Source organism: Pongo abelii, chromosome 1 (genome assembly GCF_028885655.2).
Source record: "Pongo abelii isolate AG06213 chromosome 1, NHGRI_mPonAbe1-v2.0_pri, whole genome shotgun sequence".
NCBI classification, from domain to species: domain Eukaryota; kingdom Metazoa; phylum Chordata; class Mammalia; order Primates; family Hominidae; genus Pongo; species Pongo abelii.
The window spans coordinates 207,467,894-207,488,894 of NC_071985.2; the positions used below are offsets into that span (position 1 = coordinate 207,467,894).

The 21,001-nt window shown below is 54.0% G+C and overlaps 3 protein-coding genes across 4 annotated transcripts; 1 reads left to right on the plus strand and 2 right to left on the minus strand.

The window, feature by feature from the left end:
• Positions 1–431: 431 nt before the first annotated feature.
• CNKSR1 (connector enhancer of kinase suppressor of Ras 1) lies at positions 432–19,271 on the minus strand. Of its 2 annotated transcripts, none has more exons than XM_063714243.1 (21): positions 12,670–19,271; positions 9,662–9,819; positions 9,376–9,557; positions 8,339–8,423; positions 7,879–7,920; positions 7,697–7,801; positions 7,025–7,084; positions 6,867–6,935; positions 6,451–6,552; positions 6,146–6,216; positions 6,000–6,073; positions 5,780–5,886; positions 5,675–5,702; positions 5,117–5,289; positions 3,057–3,130; positions 2,816–2,887; positions 1,998–2,071; positions 1,803–1,864; positions 1,610–1,709; positions 1,354–1,535; positions 432–1,037 (listed from the first exon to the last, which is right to left on the minus strand). In XM_063714243.1, exons 1-21 carry the CDS (start codon positions 12,719–12,721, stop codon positions 768–770), a joined length of 2,142 nt encoding a protein of 713 aa, XP_063570313.1. In that variant the 5' UTR covers positions 12,722–19,271; the 3' UTR covers positions 432–767. The 2 variants fall into 2 exon arrangements, with proteins under 2 accessions (XP_063570313.1, XP_054395738.1); XM_054539763.2 differs by having other exon boundaries at positions 8,339–8,419; positions 9,372–9,557.
• Positions 18,624–19,092, plus strand: ZNF593OS (ZNF593 opposite strand). Its single transcript, XM_054549496.2, has 2 exons — positions 18,624–18,668; positions 18,932–19,092. The coding sequence occupies exons 1-2, from the start codon at positions 18,624–18,626 to the stop codon at positions 19,076–19,078; spliced, it is 192 nt and encodes a 63-aa protein (XP_054405471.1). The 3' UTR covers positions 19,079–19,092.
• A 103-nt stretch (positions 19,272–19,374) lies between the features above and the next one.
• ZNF593 (zinc finger protein 593) lies at positions 19,375–20,703 on the minus strand. The gene is made up of 3 exons (XM_002811242.4): positions 20,064–20,703; positions 19,767–19,829; positions 19,375–19,672 (listed from the first exon to the last, which is right to left on the minus strand). Exons 1-3 carry the CDS (start codon positions 20,261–20,263, stop codon positions 19,531–19,533), a joined length of 405 nt encoding a protein of 134 aa, XP_002811288.1. The 5' UTR covers positions 20,264–20,703; the 3' UTR covers positions 19,375–19,530.
• Between the last annotated feature and the right edge of the window lie 298 nt (positions 20,704–21,001).

Genomic DNA, 21,001 nt, shown 5'->3' on the forward strand with positions numbered 1-21,001 from the left:
GAATGAGGAGTGGAGGAGAGAATTGTTTTCCCCAGGGCCTTCCCAGGGCAGACCTCAACCTGCACCCATCCCCACCAGCTGCCCTGTCCTACCAGCCCAGTCTCCAGGACTGTCCCCACCACCTTTCCATGCAAAGTGCATTTCCCCATTTACAAAGTGGAAGTTTCTCATTGTGTGCCTCCTGGGAATGGGGTAGGAGATCACCATTAGCCTTCAAAGAGCTAGGGAGAGGTGGACATGAGCCGGAGCCCTCATTAGCCATGGGTCATCCCCCACCATCCTGGCAGGCTTAGAGCTCGGGTACAGAGCCCAGGCCAATGGGCTGCACAAAGGGTCTGCCACCCACCCTCTGGCCAAGAGCACTCACCCCAGTCCCCATAGGGGGGCAGATTTCCAATTCAAATATGGAAGTAAAGATACATGTAGACTCATTTTTAGAAAAATTGACTTTATTTGGTTGGAAAGTAGCCCTCATGTAAAATAAAGAACACCTGTACAGACCTGGTTTGGGGGAGAACTGCCAAGGAACTGGAGGGGCAGGGCTGTGGCCCCAGAGATGGGAGAATGGGGTGGGAGAGTTTCTTCTTTGGCAAGGGAGAGAGTGGCACAAAGCCCAGGCAGAGGGGTCAGCTCGGGGCGAGACCATGACTAGCAGTACTACTTCCCACCCTGAACAGAATCCAGGGATGCTCTGTCCTGGACACGTCAGAAGCTGGGGTTGAGGTGGCCCTCGGGCCAAAGGTCAGGAGCCAGAGTGCTGGCCAGGGTCAGAGGTCAGGAGGTTGGAGGTTGCTCTCTGAGGTCAGGGGGCAGAGGTGGGAGTGCTCTTCAGGGTCAGAGGGCAGGGAGTGGGGGGACTGTTCTCTGGAGTCAGAGGTCAAGATGTGGGAGCTGCCTTCAGCCTGTGCCACTCCCCAGGCCCCCAGGCCCTCTGAGTACAGCTCCCGGTTCTGCTCCTTCCACTGGCGGAACTTCTCTCCTGTCAGCTCAGCGTCACCCAGCACTTCTTCTAGGACCTGCAGCTCCTGCAGCTTTGCCTGTGTGGAGAGGAGGGGCTAAGGGACCATGATCACCCAGGGAAGTGGGCAGAGCCCAAGGCCAGACTTCACTCTGGAGTCCAGTGCCTAGAAGCCAGCACCTGGCTAGCGTGGCATGAGGCGCCTAGGTGAGACTCAAATCCTCACTCAGAACCCAGAGCCTGGCCCAGTCCACAGCTGAGCCCACTGTCAGCTGCTAAGCCCAGAGTCCGGAGCTGAGTCTGGAGTCTGGTGCCCAGGGTGGAGGTGAGAGCCGCAAACCAAAGCCTGAAGCCCAGAGCCTAGTCCCTTGCTGTGCCCAGAGCCCCCAGCTGACCTTGAGTGTGCTCTGTAGCGCCCGCACACGGTGCACTCGCTCATTGAGCTGAGGGTCTCGGTTGCGCAGCATGAAAGAGCTCCGCCACTGTTCCTGGGTCAGGGGCTGTGGCTGGCCTAGGAGGGACACGCCACCCTGCCTCAGCCCCCGTACCATTCCTTCCAGTGCCTCTTCACTGCTGTCTGCGGGAGGGAGGAGCAGGATGAGGATGTGCCCCCCCCAGCCCCCAGCCCAGCTCCCAACTCCAGCCCAGCACCTGTCAGAGAGCCAAAGGAGGTCCGTGGGCTGCGCTGTGTGGGGGTGGCTGCAGGTGATGTGTCTCCATGGAGGGGACTCCCAGCTTGAGCAGGGCTGGGCTGCAGGCAGGGTAGAAAGCACAGAGGGTCTCTGTCTGAGCTCCACACCCTGCTATTTATCCTACCTCTTACCCCTGGCAGCCCCCTACTCACCGAGGCTAAGCAGGACCCAGCCTCATCGTCCGGGTCTTCTGCTTCAGTCTCACTGTAGCAGTCTGGGGTGAGGAGCAGCAGTGGGTTTTTGGGGGCCAGGGAGTGGCCTAGGGCATTTGAGTTCCCAGCCCCCATCCCAGGAAAGGCAGAGGCTCAGGTGAGAGTTCCTCCCACTCAACCCTGCGAGACACCTACCTTCCTCTTGGGGCAGGGGGGCCCGGCCTGGAGACTGGTACTTGGAAATGCAGGTAATGAGATGACGCACCCACCTATGGAGAGCAAGCAGGTCTCACAGGGTTTCCATCCACTGGGGCCCTCTTGTATGCTGGGGGCTTTTTACCCACATCATCTTCTAATGATCCTCAGAGCAACTCTGAGAGGGATGAACTCTTAGTCACCCATTTTATAGATGATGAAACTGAGGCTTAGAGAAGTGAGTACTGGCTGCGTGCGGTGGCTCGCACTTTGGGAAGCTGAGGCAGGAGGATTGCTTGAGGCCAAGTGTTTGAGACCAGCTAGGGCAAACCCATCTCCCCACAAAACTTTTTAATTAAAAAAAAAAGAGAGATGCCGGGTGCAGTGGCTCACACCTGTAATCCCAGCACTTTGGGAGGCCGAGGCAAGTGGATCACAAGGTCAGGAGTTCAAGACCAGCCTGGCCAACATAGTGAAACCCCCTCTCTACTAAAAATACAAAAATTAGCCGGATATGGTGGTAGGCGCCTATAGTCTCAGCTACCTAGGAAGCTGAGGCAGGAGAATCACTTGAACCTAGGAGGCGGAAGTTGCAGTGAGCCAAGATCGCGCCACTGCACTCCAGCCTGGGCGACATAGTGAGACTCTGTCTCAAAAAAAAAAAAAAAAAAAGAGAGAGAGAGAAAGAGAAGTGAGTATCTTGACCAAGCACTCTCAGAGAACTGGAATTTGCATCTCCAGGCTCCTGAGCCCAGGCTCCCAAGCTCACAGAGTTTGGGAATCATATGAGAGTAGGGGTTAAGGGAGGTGGCACTCACATGCTCAGATCTGTCAGGGTATCAGCAGCGAAGATGAAGGGTTTGTACACATCATGGGTGAGCTGAAACACACTGCCAGGGAGTGGAGGAGCATCACTCAGCCTGGGCGTGCCTACCCACAGCCCAGAGAGGCTGGATTCTGGGCGCCCCAGCCACTTGCCACACCTCCCACTGCTACCCCGTCACCCTTCCTCTCCCTTTCTGTCTCCATCCCCCAACCCATCACACCCCAAGACTTAACTATTTCTTCTTCTGATCGTGTCCACTTTCCAGACTATAGTTGGAGACATTGATGAGGCCCTCAGCCTTCTCATCCTGGGGGGATCACAGCATGAGGGTCAGGTTGGAACCCCAATACCCTCAAGGCCCAGTCAGCTCCTAGTTACCCCTCGGGCTCCTCAGGGTTGTGGAGAGGAGAAGGCATCTCCTGGGCTCTCTAACAAGTCTCTCTGTTTCTGGAGCTCAGGGCTGGAATCTGGGGTCAGGGTAGGAGATGTGGCCAAAGGGTGCCCCTCTAAGCCAGGAAAGGGGAGCCAAAGATATCAGAGAAACAGCCAAAAAAAAGAGGAGGCTGAAGGCCAGGCATGGTGGCTCGTGCCTGTAATCCCAGCACTTTGGGAGGCCAAGGCAGGAGGACCATTTGAGCCTAGGAGTTTGAGACCAGCTGGGAAAAAAGCCCATTTCTACAAAAAATTAAAAACTTAGGCCAGGTGTGGTGGCTCACACCTGTAATCCCAGCACTTTGGGAGGCTGAGGCGGGCAGATCATTAGGTCAGGAGTTCGAGACCAGCCTGGCCAACATGGTGAAACCCCATCTCTACTCAAAATACAAAAAATTCGCCAGGTGTGGTGGCAGGTGCCTGTAATCCCAGCTACTCGGGAGGCTGAGGTAGGAGAATTGCTTGAACCTGGGAGGAAGAGGTTGCCATGAGCCGTGATTGCGCCACTGCACTCCAGCCTGGGCAACAGAGCGAGACTCCGTCTCAAACAAAACAAAACAAACAAACAAAAAACTTAGCTAGGCATGGTGGCATGTGCCTGTAGTCCCAGCTACTCAGGAAGCTGAGGCAGGAGGATCGCTTGAACCTGGGAGGCTGAGGCTGCAGTGAGCTAAGATCATGCCACTGCCCTCCAGCCTGGGTGACAAAGCAAGACTGTGTCTCAAAAACAAAAACCAAAAAACCAAACAAGAACAGCCTGCTCATGCATTTGTTCCTTCAGTAGACACAAACCAAACTGCTTCATACCCCTGAGCTTTCTGAATGCTGCTTTCTCTTCCTGGTTTTCTTTCCCCTTCCCATGCAACTAACTGCCAGGTATTGCGTTGTCAGGGGGCATCTGGACTCCTCAGGATGGACTGGACACCTCTGCTGTGCTCCCACATATCCCTTGGGCTTTCCCTTTATCTTAGCACACGGTCCCTACATTGTCCTTGAGTGTGTATTCATCCCTCTCCCCTACTAGCCTCTAAGTTCTTGAGAAGCGAAAACCATCCAATTCTTCTCTGTGTCCACAGTGCCCAGCCTAGAGCTGGGTTCACAGTAGGCACCTGAATCCTGAATGAATAAACGAGTGAATGAATGGCCCATCATTCGGATGGACAGAATATCAGAAGGATAAGGAGAAGTGGGCAGAATAGAAGTGATTTTTCAGCCAGATATGGTGGCTCACGCCTATAATCCCAGCATCCTGGCAGGCTGAAGCAGGCAGAACGCTTGAGCCCAGGAATTTGAGACAAGCCTGGGCAACATAGCAAGACCCCATCTTGCTATGTTGCCCAGATTTTTCAAGGCCGGGTGTGGTGGCTCACACCTGTAATCCCAGCACTTTGGGAGGCCGAGGCAGGCGGATCATGAGGTCAGGAGATCGAGACCATCCTGGCTAACACGGTGAAACCCCGTCTCTACTAAAAACACAAAAAATATGCTGGGTGTTGTGGCGGGCGCCTGTAGTCCCAGCTACTCGGGAGGCTGAGACAGGAGAATGGCGTGAACCCGGGAGGCGGAGCTTGCAGTGAGCCCAGATGATGCCACTGCACTCCAGCCTGGGCAACAGAGCGAGACTTTGTCTCAAAAAAAAAAAAAAAAAAAAATAAGATTTTTCTCTATACCTCCTGTGATACCTTTTCCAAACTGCTTTTATACATATATTAGCTTATTTCTCTCCGAATAAAGTCTCCATTTCACAGATGGGAACATCAAAGCTTTGGACCAGGAATAAGAGTGGATGATAGAATAGAGATGAGAATCAAGGCCTGGAAGTGACTCACTTGCCTACCCGTTTATGTGTATGGGGTCTTACCTGGGGCTGGCGGTACCAGTAGAGCGTGTGTCCCTTGAGCACAAACCAGCAGCGGCGCCAGCGCGGGCCCATGAAGCCACCCGGTGCCTTTCGCAACAGGAGCCAGCCGTCACAGTCTGGCCGGCCCAGCTCACGGCATGACACCCGCCGGCGGCTCAGCCGGGTCGCCAGGCCTGTAGCAGCACAGCACAAGCTGGGCAGTGAGGGGCTGGCAAGGTGCCCCCGCTAAACCTGCTCCCTGCCTTCCACGAGCATCCCCAAGTGAGATCTCTGAACCCACACTCTGCTCAGAATGCTACATGTGTCATCTCTGGGGTGGGATGACCCTTCTTATTTTAGAGATGAGCAAACTGAAGACTAGAGGCTAACCTGTTTGCTCTAAGTCACAGAGCTGGTGAGAGGCCCAGACTGGGAGCACAGCTCTGTCTGACCCCAGAAACAGAGCTGTTTCCAGGAGAGGCTGTGTGGGAAGGATGGGGGTGGTCTTGCCCAGCATGTAAAGATTTTTAACAGCTCCTCAAACAGGGGAACCCCCACCTAGTCCAGCACACCTCATACCTTTTGATTTCTTCCGACCAACAGGACTCTGAAAGGACAGCAGAAGGGTGAGAGAAGGATCTAGGTCCAGACCCACCCACCTCCTTGCTAAGCCCCTGAGCTTACCTTGTCAGGGGATTCAGGGAGCCCTGCAGTCCCTGCTACCCCTTCTGGGAGTATGGCTGGGGGTTCCGGGGGGATGGGCAGGGGCTCAGGGCCAAGGGAGGCAGAGTCTGTTAGGGAGGGAGGAGAGAGAGGGAAAGTCTATGAGCCCAGTCCCAGGCTTGGGGTCAGAACTGGGTGCCCAGATGCTGTGTCTGGGGCATCCATGGAGCTTTAAGACTACCTGTCCAGGCAGGGCTGGGTCCGGGACTGGGGTTTGAAGAGAGGTCAAAGGCAAAGACGTCTTCAGATGGGGCCCTGGGGAGGGCAAGGGGGATGAGATGAGCCCACGGTCTCCCCACCAAGACACACCTGGACAGAGCCTGTTACCTGGGAGACAGTGGGGCCAGAGACAGTGATGGGCTCCTCTGGTGCGGGGAGTCCAGGACCTGAGGGGGCGTCTGGGGAACAACCAGGAACAAAGCAATGGAGACAGGGGTCTGAAAGCAGGTTGGGTGGCAACAGGGGTAGGGGAGCAGCAGGAGCAGGTACCTGTGGCGGGGTCTGAAGGCAGCTAGGGGGGCGTGGCAGGGGAAGGTACCTGTGGGGGGGTTTGAAGGCAGGTGTGGGGGTGGTGGGGTAAGTACCTGTCGGCGGGGTCTGAAGGCAGGTTGGGGGGCGGCAGGGGAAGGTACCTGTGGGGGGGTCTCTGGTATTGGGATCTTCTTCAGCACTAAGCTAAGTCCGGCTGGCTCCCGCAGCAGCTCCCTCACCATGTTCTTACGGGGCCATCCCACCTGGGGGACAGAAACACTGGCTGGCATCAACCTGGACAGGAGGCTCTGAAGCAACCACCAACTCTCACCCTCGTGCTGGGAGCTCTCTCTCAGCCTCCCACCTCTGCCTCCCCCTCATGCAGCCTCCTGGGAGCTTCCATGGGCCCCGTCACCTGGGCTCTGCAGAGGATGCTCTCACCAGACTTAGCTGGCTCATCTCCTGGAAGGCAGCTCCCACAACCCCGGTCAGAACCCTTGGTTGCCTCCCCACCCACCAGACTTGGGTTCCACTCGGTGACCCCTTCACCTCCTACCATGTCCCTCTCCTCACGCACCACCACCTGCTCGTTGATCTGGACAACCTCGTCTCCAGGCTGGATCTGCAGTCGGGAGTCAGTGGGAACCTGGTGTGGGGAATGGGGCCTGAGGTTGGCCTGGCTTGCAGGTGAGAGGCCTCGGGGGTGGGCGGCTGAAAAGGGTGTGGGGCTCTCACCTGGGTGTCCACTTGGGACACAAAGTGCTGGCAATTGCTGGTGGTGTGAATTTCCAGGCCCTGCAGAGGCAGAGGCTGTAGTCACTGGGGGCTGGGGGGCAACAGGGCCACTAGGCAGGACCCCCACCAGACACCAGGACTCTACGGTGGGTGGAACTGTGGCAAGAGCTGACCCCAAGCTGGTCCTGCCCAGACTTTCTGTGTGACTTTGGACTTGCTACTCCTGTGGGCCTCTGCCTTCTCCTCTGCTAAGAGCCAGAGGGAAGCTGGAGACCCTGATTTCTGAAGTACCATCTGCTCAGCAACGTTCCTAAAGGGACAAGCAGGGACAGGGCAGAGATAGGGCTCTGGTCTTCCCCACTGGTCAAAGATTAAACCAAGAAAGGTCACATCCTCTCCCTTTGTCCTAACTGCCCCCAAGCCCCTGCCCCGTCTCCATCCCAAGGCTGGAACACACTACCTGAGGCCACACCCGCGTGGCCCCTCAGGACTGGGGAGGTGCAGAGCAACGGGAGACCCTGGCCAATCCTCTGGGCCTCCATTTTAGCATCTGTACAAAAAAGGCTTTCCAGCCATGGCAGCACAGGGTTCTGTGGGATCCTGGACCCTATTTCAGGGCCCAGACAAGGCTGCCAAGGGGTCAGAAGTGAGAGGTGGGAGGGCAGGGCTCACCAATGGACTGTCCAGCTGCACCTGCTCAAGCACGGCCCTCTGTTCCAGCAGCTCCTTGGGGCAGCAGATCAGGATGTTGTGGCAGATCCCAGCCACGTGGCTGCACTGGGGGAGGGGAGCGGGCTATGTAGCCTGAGCCCGATCGCCCCTACCCCCACTCCCTTCCCACCCCACAGACTCACGATCCTCAGGACTGTGCCCTCCTTCTCAGCTGCTGGACCATCCTGGAAGCAGAATGAGAGAGCAGTGGCCTCCCCTGAGCAAGGGCCATAGGGGGACTGCCTTCTCCTGGGGGCAGGGTGGGATTCCCTACAGTCTCTCTCTGCCTTCCCTACACTGGCCCCCTGCCCAGAACCACAGGGCCTCAGCGTTTTAACCAGAGGGCTCGTTTCCCTGATACCAGGCCCCCAGAAGTCACCACACGTGCCCTCCCCTCCTTCCCTGTCCTGAGTGTCAAAATTCCCCTGCCAGCTAGGGGACCCCAGGCCCCATCATCCCATACCCAGTGGCAGGGCCTCCTCTCCTCCTTTCTCGCCCATCTCAATCCTATACTCGATCCTGGGCTGATTCACAGGTTATAAAAAGCTCTAGCCCAGCTTGGTCTCTAGGGCATGGGCCAAGCCTGGCCCTTGGTTCTCCTACCTCATGCAAGACCTGGCTCAGCTCCTCCAACAAGTCCCGGATCTCCTGGCATGCTGAGAAGTCATTTAAGTGGGAGAAGAGGTACCTGGCAGGGGAAGAATGGCACAGTGGTTAAGGGACTATGCTTAACCACTCAGAGCCAATTACTCACCAATTACTCACCTCAGAGACTTGGGGATAATACCTGCTCTGATGGGTTTTGGTTTAGAGTAAAGGAGATGATTGAGACATCTAAAGAGATTAGCACAGGACTTATTTGTCATGTGCCTACCACATGCCAAGCCCTGTTCTAGGCACTGGGGAAACAGACATTAAAGACATCATACATCAATATCAATTTAACTTTGGCTGTAATGAGTATCATGAAACATTGGATAATGAGTTTATAATAAGTTATTATTTATTATTTATTAATAGTATAGCTTTGAGAGTGTACAACAGGGAAAGCTTCCCTGAGATGACATTTGAGGTGGGGTCTGTAGGACAAGCAGCAGCCAGTGCACAGGGTTGGGGAGGCTCTCCATTCAGTGGTGGTTGTTGATGAGACTGATTATTACAAGCTGGAGGGTGGGGTGGGAACTCAGGCATCCCAGTGCCCCTGCACAGGTGGATTAATCCCTTTGCCCTGCTCCACCATATCTTTTTTTTTTTTGAGAGGGAGTCTCACTCTGTCGCCCAGGCTGGAGTACAGTGGCCTGATCTCGGCTCACTGGAACCTCCACCTCCCAGGTTTGAGTGATTCTCCTGCCTCAGCCTCCCCAGTAGCTGGGATTACAGGTGCGCACCACCACACCTGGCTAATTTTGTATATTTTTGGTAAAGATGGGGTTTCACCATGTTGGCCAGGCTGGTGACCTGGCTCCTGACCTCAAGTGATCTGCCTGCTTTGGCCTCCCAAAGTGCTGGGATTACAGACGTAAGCCACCACGCCTGGCTCACCATATCTGAACAAGAGCCAAGCTCTGTTTTTCTCTCCCACGCCCTGAAGGAGGCCAAGGATGACAAGAGTCCCTCACTCGTCACCCCAACCCAGGTACCTGCTGAGCCAGAAGAGGAGGGCATCGGCTTCATGCACCAGCTCCACAGCCGCACAGAGGACATCAATAGGGGTCTTGGCACAGTCCCCCAGGCGGCCTTGGACTATGCTCTGGAAGTCATGGGTTGCCCCCAGCAGTCCTTCTGTCAGGCTTTGCAGGTTCTCTGTCTGTAGCCTGGAGCTCTGTGCCAGAAAGAGGGCAAGTCACCTCCCTGGCAGCAGCCAGCCCCCCATCACACCCCCCAGGTTGGTGGAAGCTGCAGCCAGTGTGACCAGCATTCACTCACCAGGGCCTGCAGCTGTTCCACCCCGCCTAGGATGAGCTCCTGGTGTCCCAGAGACCGCACAGCCAGAGCCTCGAGGCTTCGGGGGCAGAGCTGGAGCAGGTTCTTGCCAGGCAGCTGCCAGTCCTCAAAGGGATAGTCCTGCAGGGAGTCGTCAAGACCTGGAGGGAGAGCAAGGGTCAGCTCGGGGAAGCAGAGGTGTCAGGACCTTTTGGGTTGGTTCTTCATGCCTGCAAAGCTCTTTTCCCTCTAGTCTAACCCTAATGACAACTCTGACACCCAGGCTGTTCTGCCCATTTCACAGATGAGGCCACCGAGTTGAGGAGCAGGAAAGTATAGGACATGGGTTCTCAAAAGTGGCCCCCAGACCAGCAGCAGCAGACTCACCGGAGAACTTATTAGAAATGCAAATTATCAGGCCTCACCCCACACCTGCTGAATCAGAAACTCTGAGGTTGGGGCCCAGCAGTTTTTTTTTTTTTGAGACAGGGGCTTGAGACACAGTCACGGCTCACTGCAGCCTTGACCTCCTAGGCTCAATCCATCCTCCCACCTCAGCCTCCCAAGTAGCTGGGACTACAGACACACACCACCACACCCAGCTAATTTTTGTATTTTTTGCAGAGATGGGGTTTCACCATGTTGCCCAGGCTAGTCTTGAACTCCTGGGCTCAAGCAATTTGACTGCCTCAGTCTCTCAAAGTGCTAGAATTACAGGTGTGAGCCACGATGCCCAGCCAGCAGTTTGTATTTTAATGAATCCTGCAGGTGATTGTGATGCTCCCTTAAGTTTGAGAACTAATGATACAGGGGATAAGAACAAGAGGCTATGGAGTCACTGAGACACTTTGAACACTTGAGCAAGTAATAGCACTGCTCTGTGCCTCAGTTTTCTCACCTGTAACGTGGGAATAATAAAAGTACCTACCTTCTAATCATGTGTGTATTGAATGACACGACATATGTCAAGGCCTTGGCCATTGTCTGGTTCGTGGGAGACAGCCAATAATAGCCATCATATTATTATTGCCAGACTTTACCATGAACTACAGGCCCTGTATAATTAGGCTACTACCTCCCTTTCCAGCATCATATCCTGAAGAGCCCCCCAAACTCAACACTTCAGATGCACAGAGCTAATTCCTTGCGGCTCCTGGAACACCCTTTTACCTCAGCGTCCTTGCAAGTGCTATTCCTCCTGCTGGCGTTGCTTTTCTAGCTCCTTCACTTCCTTTTTCATCTAACTTCCTCCAGGAAGCCTTCTATAACTTCCCAGACTGAGTGGGATAGGGGGCTGTCCTCTTGTTCCCACTGCCCCTGAGCCTCCACAAACCCCTGTGCTTGACCATCAGTCTTTCCCATTTTATCACAGGCTTTTCAAAGATCAGGCCTTAGATAACCATTTGTCTCTAACCCTCGGCCTGTGCCTGGACAAGGTAGGCACTCAAAAATAAGAAAAGTGTCTATTGAGGGCTTACTATGTGCTATGCAAATCTATAAGAGCTTTACACATATTAACACATTTGATTCTCACTGCATTTCTAGGAGGTAAAGACTATCACTATCCTGTTTACAGATGGGAAAACTGACACAGAGGTTAAATAGCTTGCTCACTCTTCGAAGGAATTCTTCCCCTCCTGAGCCAGGCTCCTTCACTGGGTGGGAGGGTGTGTGTGTGTTCCCTGTGTCACATTCAGAACACTGGACTGGGAGTTTATGAACCCATCACTCCCTGGCTATGGGCCCCTGAGCCACCTCCTTCCTGCACGGTGACTGTATTGGGCTGGTGCCCTCCCAATAGACCCAGGCATTGAGCTACAAATGAACCATGTCATGATTGTCTCACTTTGTCCACTTCATAAGGTCAGAATTGCCTTTCCCATTTGATGGACAGAAAAACTGAGACCTATGGTCACAGCTGGCAAGCGGCGGGAGTGGGACTAGAATCCAGCCTGGGAGTCTGAACCTAGCCCTGAATTCCTGCCCTTACCCGGGCTGGTCCTCCTGAGCCTGTCTCTAGTGTGCTCCAGCTCCCCACTGTGGGAGGGGTGTCCCAACTGCCTGCTCCTGGACGCACTGCGTGTCAGGAGGCCCTTCCTTTTCTGAGTCTGCCTGTGGGGTGTGTTGCTTCCCATCTGTCTGGGCTCACTGAGCCTGGACAGCACCTTGCCCCTTGAATAGGAGCCCCAGGGTGGGGCTGTGTCAACCTTTTCAGTCTGGCCTAGGGCTTCTGCTTCTGTCACTAGGAGCTCAGGGTTTGGAGGGGGGAAAATGACACCAGAGACTGAGCAAATCATTTCCTGGCTCTGTGTGTCAGTTTCTGACTCTAAGAAATGGATTTAACAACAGCCCACTGGCCCTGGGGCCAGGGAAGATGAGGGAGATACAGTGGGCGTGGGCCTGTCAGGCCTCCCTCCTGTTTTCATGACACAGCCTCCCCATTACCACCCTAGAGGCCTCTTGGGCTACTGCCATGATGAGGGGCCCCCTTCTGGGTCCTTGGGCCCCCCAGGGTCATCTCGTCTGTCTCTCTGCCCAGCACAGTACCTGGAACATGGTAGGTGCTCTGTAAATACTTGTTGACTGACTGACCGACTGATAGAGCCCACAGGCTCTTTTTTTTTTTTTTTTCTTTTGAGCTGAATCTCACTCTGTCATCTAGACTGGAGTGCAGCGGTGCAATCTCGGCTCACTGTAACCTCTGCCTCCTGGGTTCAAGAGATTCTCCTGCCTCAGCCTCCCAAGTAGCTGGGATTACAGGCACCTGCCACCACCCCCAGATAATTTTTGTATTTTTAGTAGAGACGGGGTTTCACCATGTTGACCAGGCTGGTCTTGAACTCCTGACCTCAGGTGACCCACCCACCTTGGCCTCCCAAAGTGCTGGGATTACAGGTGTGAGCCACCGCACCCAGTCCGCAGATTCTTTTTCCTTTTCCTCTCCTCCCGCTTCCCGGTGGGACACCACACCTAGTCCCCTTCAAGCCCAACTCTACCCCGGCCCCACCCACCTCTCAGCCAAGTTGCCACCTTTCCGGGGGTCCAGGTCTCTACCGGTTCCATGGCCCAGCGCTGCCAGCTCGAATCAGCTCCTGTTTTGCCCTGCTGTCGCCGGAATTTCCGCTCCCACAGCCCAGGCCTAAGGAGGGGCCGGGCTGGGTCCTGGGCGGAGCCTACTGCATACCTGGGCTCACACAGACGGCGAGGTGAGGCGCTGCGACAGCCATTGGCCCACGCCCATCTGCCTCCTGCCTGGCCCTTCAGACATCCTAGGGCTCTGGCATCTCGCGCCTGCTAGGGGGCAGTGCCACTGGCCTCATATCGCAGGGTGAGACCCTGACCCTTGGGCTCCTCAAGAAAAAGCTACAAGAGGAGCGCTAAGCTCAGTAGCAAAGCACAGAGGCTAGGGGGCCAGGTCCTTGGGTGCCTAGGCCAGCTCTTGTTGGCTGTGTGACCCGGGGCTGACCCTAACATCTGCGCCTCAGTTTCTGGGTCTGTAAAAGAGATATAATAGACCGTACTTCAAAGGGCAGCTGTGCACAGTATCTGAATGGCTTGAAAACATTTAGAACTGGGGTGTTTAGCCTCTCTTGGATTTTGCAGTATGGACTCTGGCATCTGGTGAGGCCTGTGAATACTTTCTCAGAATAGCTGCTTATAAAGGCATAAAACAGGCCGGGCGTGGTGGCTCACGCCTGTAATCCCAGCACTTTGGGAGGCCGAGGTGGGTGGATCACTTGAGGTCAGGAGTTCAAGACCAGCCTGGCCAACATGGTGAAACACTGTCTCTACTAAAAATACAAAAAATCAGCTGGGCGTAGTGAGTGCCTGTAATCCCAGCTACTCAGGAGGCTGAGGCAGGAGAATCCCTTGAACCAGGAGGTGGAGGTTCCAGTGAGCCAAGATCGTGCCACTGCACTCCAGCCTGGGCAACAGAGCAAAACTCTGTATTATAAATAAATAAATTAATGCACAAAACAAAATGCTTAGGATTACAATGAGAACAATTATCCAAACTATATTTAAAAACAAATTTGGCCGGGCATGGTGGTTCACGCCTGTAATCCCAGCACTTTGGAAGGCCAAGGCGGGTGGATCACGAGGTTAAGAGATGAAAACCAGCCTGCCCAACATGGTGAAACCCCGTCTCTACTAAAAATATAAAAATTAGCTGGGTGTGGTGGTGCACGCCTGTAGTCCAGCTACTCAGGAGGCTGAGGCAGGAGAATTGCTTTAACCTGGGAGGCGGAGGTTGCAGTGAGCTGAGATCACGCCTCTGCACTCCAGCCTGGCGACAGAGCGAGACTCCATCTCAAAAAAAAACCCACAAAAAACAAAAAACAAATTTGGAGCTGGGGAGTGCTGGCACACAACTGTAGTCCCAGCTACTCGAGAGGTTGAGAGTTTGAGCGGGGGAGTATCACTCAAGCCCAGGAGTCAAAGCCACCCTGGGCAACATAGCAGGAGCCCATCTCAAAAAAATAAAACCAGAAATTTATATTATGTGTTTACTAACATTAATAAGACTGGCCAAAAGTTAAATTTTCCTTTTTTAATGACCTCAGTGTGTTGTCGACCAGCTTGAATAAGAACATTAAACTGTGGGGTGGTCTTTGACGCCCCTCCTCTTACATATTGATCAGCAAACAACTAAAGACAGGGAATGCTGGGCCGGGCGCGGTGGCTCACGCCTGTAATCCCAGCAATTTGGGAGGCCGAGACGGGTGGATCATGAGGTCAGGAGATCGAGACCATCCTGGCTAACATGGTGAAACCCCGTCTCTACTAAAAATACAAAAAATTAGCCGGGCATGGTGGCGGGCGCCTGTAGTCCCAGCTACTCGGGAGGCTGAGGCAGAAGAATGGCGTGAACCCAGGAGGCAGAGCTTGCAGCAGTGAGCCGAGATCGCGCCACTGCACTCTAGCCTGGGCGACAGAGCAAGACTCCGTCTCAAAAAAAAAAAAAGGGAATGCAGAAGAGTGGAGAAGCCCTACTTAGAACAGGCAGATTCACCCTTGGTCACTGAACCACTGCTGGGCCTGGAGGTGCCCAATTAATGGCGGCTACATCACAGGAACATCTGAAACAGAAGGTGCTCACGAACAATTTAGTGGTGGTTTAACAACCACTGTGATTTTGAAATCACTCGAGCGTAAGTATTTTGAGATACTTGCAATAACTACAATTTGATATGAAAATATGTGATTTCTATTGGTGACTAAGCCAAAGATACTGCTACTACTTCAATCCATATAGAAGAAAATCATAAATTTTGGTTAGAGGTTAGCAAAAATAAAAATATAATTTTTTCCCATCCAAGTTTATGGATCCCCTGAATTCTGAACCCCAGAGTAACAACTTTAATCTTAGAAAAATATCTGACACATAGTAAATGTTCATTTTCATCATCATCTCAGGTCAGGGGACTCCCAGGACTTTAGAATCAGATAAAATCAGCTGGGCACGGTGGCTCAGGCCTGTAATCCCAGCACTTCAGGAGACCTATGCGGGTGGATCACCTGAGGTCAGGAGTTCGAGACCAGCCTGACCAACATGGAGAAACCCCATCTCTACTAAAAATACAAAATTAGCTGGGTGTGGTGGCACATGCCTGTAATCCCAGGTACTCAGGAGGCTGAGGCAGGAGAATTGCTTGAACTCATGAGGTAGTAGAAGTAGTGGTGAGCCGAGATCACGTCATTGCACTCCAGCCTGGGCAACAAAAGTGAAACTCCATCTCAAAAAAAAAAAGGCCAGGCGCGGTGGCTCATGCCTGTAATCCCAGCACTTTGGAAGGCCAAGGTGGGTGGATCATCTGAGGTCAGGAGTTCGAGATCAGCCTGGCCAGCATAGAGAAACCCCGTCTCTACTAAAAATCCAAAAAATTAGCCGGGCGTGGTGGCGGGCGCCTATAATCCCAGCAACTCGGAAGGCTGAGACAGGAGAATTGCTTGAACCCGGAGGCAGAGGTTGCAGTGAGCCAAGATTGCACCACTGCACTCCAACCTGGGCAACAAGAGCAAAACTCTGTCTCAAAAAACAAAAAAAAAATCAGATAAAATCAGTTCCACACTCAACTGCTATGTGACTCAGCCCAACTTCTACAGCTCTCTGAATCTGTTTCTTCATCTCCAGAAGGGGATTCCTAGGCCTTAGCACTGTGATGACATTAAGTACTTTGAAATCTGTATCATGGGGTAGACATGAGTTATTATTGCTTTAATTCTGTGGGGAGGAGCTACCTGTTGTCACCTACTTCAGAATTTCTGCATCACCCCCAGTTGTCAAAGCTTGTCACGACCTTACCTGTAACCCAGAGACCCAAAGTCTGAATTTCGCCCATTGTTGGCCCATGTAGTGTATGTGTGTTGTCATCATTTAATAATGTCACATACAAATTGAGATTTCCAGCTTCTCTGAACTTGGCCAGCTCTGGTGATGCCATCCCACCTTCACACTTGGTATTAACAGCCTCTTTCATTTTGTGAGCCAGTTGGCTTCAAATTTGCAAAATGACCATCTCCAGCTTTGTCTTTTGCCTCAGGTCTTTATCCCTTGAACACTCCGTGCTGCATCCTCCTTTAACATTTTTGCCTCTTCATGCAGCAGCCTCCCTGTGGCACTCTGGGGAAGTCCAGTAAATTCTAATAGAGCCTTTATCAGTGTTCAGTAGACAGATCTTGATTTCATCAAATATCTTTCCTGAGCTGCCACCAGAGGTGAGAACCAGCCCCTTTCCTCCCTGAACCACGGCACCTTTACTCCATGCTCCCAGCATCTGCCAGGGTTAGGCAGTTAGGAACACAATAAGTGGTAGCTTCTATTTATTTTTATTTATTTTTTTGAGATGGAGCTTTGCTCTTGTTGCCCAGGCTGGAGTGCAATGGCATGATCTTGGCTCACTGCAACCTCTGCCTCCCAGGTTCAAGCTATTCTCCTGCCTCTGCCTCCCAAGTAGCTGGGATTACAGGGGTGCGCCACCATGCTCGGCTAATTTTGTATTTTTAGTAGAGACGGGGTTTCACCATGTTGGCCAGGCTGGTCTCAAACTCCTGACCTCAAGTGATCTCCTTGCCTCGGCCTCTCAAAGTGCAGTGATTACAGGCGTAAACCACCATGCCCGGCTGGCAACTTCTATTTTAAAGGGTTTTGTTTTGTTTTTTGAGTCTTGCTCCACTGCCCAGGCTGGAGTGCAGTGGCGCAGTCTTGGCTCACTGCAACCTCTCCCTCCCAGGTTCAAGTGATTCTCGTGCCTCAATCTCCCGAGTAGCTGGGGTTACAGGTGTGCGCCACCACACCCAGCTAATTTTTTTATTTTTAGTAGAGACAGGGTTTTGCCATGTTGGCCAGGCTGGTCTCAGACTCCTGACCTCAAGTGATTCACCTACCTCGGCCTCCCAAAGTGCTGGGATTACAGGCATGAGCCACCATGCCCAGCCCATTTTAAAAAGCTTTATGAATATAAAGTTCTACATATTTGCTGTATACATTTCAAAGGTAATAGGTTAAGTGAAAGGAGGATGTGCCCTTTCCCCAGTGTGTTTCTATCATGCTCCCCAGTGGGGGCCACTACTAAATTTGGGATATTCTTCTATTTTCTATATCTGCAGATAGTCTATATACTATTCTGCAAATTGTACTTTTTCTCTCTTTTTTTTTTATTGGAGACAGGGTCTGGCTCTGTCACCCAGGCTGGAGTGCAATGGTACAACCTCAGCTCATTGCAGCCTCCGCCTCCTGGGCTCAAGTGATCCTCCCACCTCAGCCTCCTGAGTAGCTGGGACTACAGGCAGGCACCACCATGCCTGGCTAAATTTTTTTTTTTTTTTGGTAGAGATGAGGTTTCACCATGTTGCCCAGGCTGGCCTCGAACTCCTGGGCTCAAGCCATCTGCCTGCCTCAGCCTCCCAAAGTGCTGCTCAGCCATACTTTTTCATTTAAGAGATAATCGATAGCAAATGAAATAATACAAGTTAAGTGCTTAGAACAATGACTACTATTTTTAACGTGTCATGGGCAGCTTCCTTAATTAGTATATGCAGATATGCTTTTATTATTGTTTCAAGCTGAGGGCAGGGAAGTCCCTGCAGAAACTTTGTCTTGAAAAAATGGGTTAAATTGGCCGGGCGCAGTGGCTCACACCTGTAATCCCAACACTTTGGGAGGCCGAGGCGGTGGGGATCATGAGGTCAGGAGTTCAAGACCAGCCTGACCAATATGGTGAAACCCCGTCTCTACTACAAATACAAAAATTAGCCAGGCGCGGTGGCAGGTGCCTGTAATTTCAGCTACTCGGGAGGCTGAGGCAGGAGAATCGCTTGAACCTGGGCGGCAGAGGTTGCAGTGAGAGGAGATCGTGCCACTGCACTCAAGCCTGGGTGACAGAGTGAGACTCTGTCTTAAAAAAAAAAAAATGGGTTAAATGTGCCCTCCCTTGAGGTAGGGGTGGTTGATTTCACAGAAATCAAATGGAAAAGGCATACTGTTGTGGGAGCTAATAACACATCCTTCCTTCGATAATGCTGATTGGTGGCATCCAATTATCTGAGGTAGAGATGGGGCCTGGACCAGGGCTGAGGGAGGCCCGCCCAGTACCTGGTCCAGGCCTGGGACTCCTGAGCACTGCCAGTCAAGGCCTCTCCTGCCTACCCGGACCCGCCTCCTCGGAGAGTGGGGGAGGTGCCGCTCAAGCCTGATGCTGATCTCTTTTGACAGCTGCTCCTAAGGCTGGCAGGATGGTAGGCAGTGGGGGAAGGGACCAGATTTAAAGGTCCAGTTGCTCCGCCCCCCGCCAGACCTGGGCAGGCAGGCGAGGGTGAGCATCCTCTGAGGGCTTGGGTCTTGCGTATATAGAAGGTCAGAGACCCCTCCACCCTAGTTTCCACTTCTTGGTGTCATGAAGACCACTGGTCTTCATGTCCGCTCCCACCCTACAGGCCGCCAGGGAGACCAGTGCTGCCCACCATGCGATTTCGACGCCTGACCCCTGGTTACTTCCGGGTGTTACAGGTAAGTACCCCTGATCAACGGTTTCTGGCACGACTGACCCCTTCCTCCCCCTACTATAGCTGGGTTGACACCCCCAACAGCCAGGCTGTCACGTTCCCTGCCGCCTGAGCAGGCAGGCCCAGATGGGCAGTGAGGCGAAAGGGATTGGGGTGGAATCTCCCTGGGGCAGGACCGGCGTCCTACACCTACTCAGCCCCTTCCCACTCCCCACCTTCCTGGCAGTCTCAAGTGACCCCTGAGGCACACCCTCTGTGCATCTCCAGATGCAGGTAGCTGGTGAGCTGAAGGCAGAGCCCCGGAGTCTGCTGGCGGGAGTTGTGGCTACAGTGCTAGCTGTCCTCGGGCTGGGTGGCTCCTGCTATGCTGTCTGGAAGATGGTGGGGCAGCGGCGGGTGCCACGGGCCCCATAACGAAGAGAGACTCTCACCTGGATGCTGGGGGTAGGTGACTCGGGAGGGGGCTGCAATCTCAGAAGCCTTCTTTTCTGGGGATCAGTCTCTGTCAGAAGCAGGACAGAGTAATCTGATCCCACTCCCGCCACCCCACACTGCATCAGGCCTCCATCTGGGTGTTCCAGTTCAGATGCTAGGACCTCAGACCAAGTGGGGAGTAGACATCCTAAGCCTGGTGCACAGAAAGTAGTAGAGAAGCCCTTCCAGGGCAGGAGTTTGAGACAGCGGCCTGGAAGTTAGAGTTGGAGGCAAGCTCTCTTTGTCCAGTTCCTTTATTGGGAGCAGGGCACCCAGAAGAGGCCCTCCGCTCCCTAAACCCAGAGGCAAAAGGGGTTGGCACGCTCCCTCCCAGCCTAGTCCTTGAGTCACTGTCCATGGGCAATTCCTCTGCCCTGCATCTTCAGGCCATGTCAGGTAGAAGTGTCCATCTCAGGGACCTCAGTGGACACTTCTGTGGGCACTGCCAGCCGCCTGGGGGGCATATAGGATCCCATACCCGCTGCCCTCTCCGCCTCTTCCTGACTGTAGGGCTCGACGCTCAGCTGCTTCAGCCTGGGAGAAAGAAAAACAGGAGTTGGGAGCTGACCAGGTGAGCGCCCTATCTGCTGAACACCCATCCATCAATCCTCTCCTTACTCCTTCATACCTTTTCTTGTGGTCTTTGGATCGGAAGTGGGTCTTCAGGTTGGCGGAATCGATGAAGTACCTCCTGTAGAGATGGAAGTGAGAAGGAGAGTGAGGAGGTGATAGTCTCCCAAGTACGCCTATCTCCCTAGCCCTAGCTCGTCCCTGACGCCAGGATCCGGGTCTAAGAAACGGGAGGCGGGCGGACCCACGGGTCCCAAGAGAGAAGACTCCGCGCGGCCTGGGGCTTGAACTTCACATCTCCCGGCCGGTACCGCGGACCCTCCTCCGCCCCAGGCCGGGCTCGTCCGGGACTCACGCGCAGGCCAGACAGCGGTGCAGGCCGCCCCCTGGCAGGTCGGGGTCGAACTCGGCGTTTGGGTCGGGCTGGGGCCGTGCGGGTCCCTGAGGCCGCAGCTCGCGGTGAATCTCATCCAGGTCCGGCCGCCGCCGCTTCGCCTTCATCTGCCGGGCTAGAGAGTGCGCTCGGTGCGCGCCTGTCCGGCGGGAGCGACCCATGGCCAGAAACAGCCCGGCCGGCCAAGGGGCCAGGAGCAGGGCAGAGAGCACACGTGTGAGCGCTTCCGGGCCGATCAGCTACGTCAGGCCACGCCGCGGGGCGAGGCAGGCTCGGCCGGACCGCCTCTGATGACGTCACTCTCGGCCAGCGGCTCGAGCGCCGCCAGGCGGCCGTCGACGTCAGTGACCGAGCTCAGGACGGGTCCCCAGAAGTGTGCCCACTGAAGGGCATGGCCCCGCGGGCCCTCGCTGGGGAGGCGCGGGGTGGTGCGTGCGCCTGGGGGTTTCGGGGCCGTGTTGCTGCCCTGCTCTTCCTGGCCTGGTCCAACCAGTATCAGTGCCAACCTCTGCCCCTGTCATCCCTTCCTGTTTCCCAGACCTTGGACTCCGCGGTGGGGGTGGGATGCTTTATCTCCGGAAAGCACTGATAAATGTCTGTATCATGAATAAATTAGTAAATGACTGAGAGTGAATAAGTTTGGAATCCCAGCCCCACCAGGGCTTCCCGAGATATCTCCAGTCCCTGAAAAAGCCCTCACTTCTCCCGGCTCCCGTTATTCCCTTGAGTCTCCATCCTCTCTCTGACCCCAGCCAAATCCGTGAAGGGTGTTCCTCCCCAGAGATTGCAGTCCTCAGGCATCCAAACTCCAGAGAGCTCAGTTCCTCTCACAAGTACTCATAGAAGGACCTCTCCATCTTTGCCACTTTTCTCTAAGCCCTGGGCTCCCAGAGGTGGGC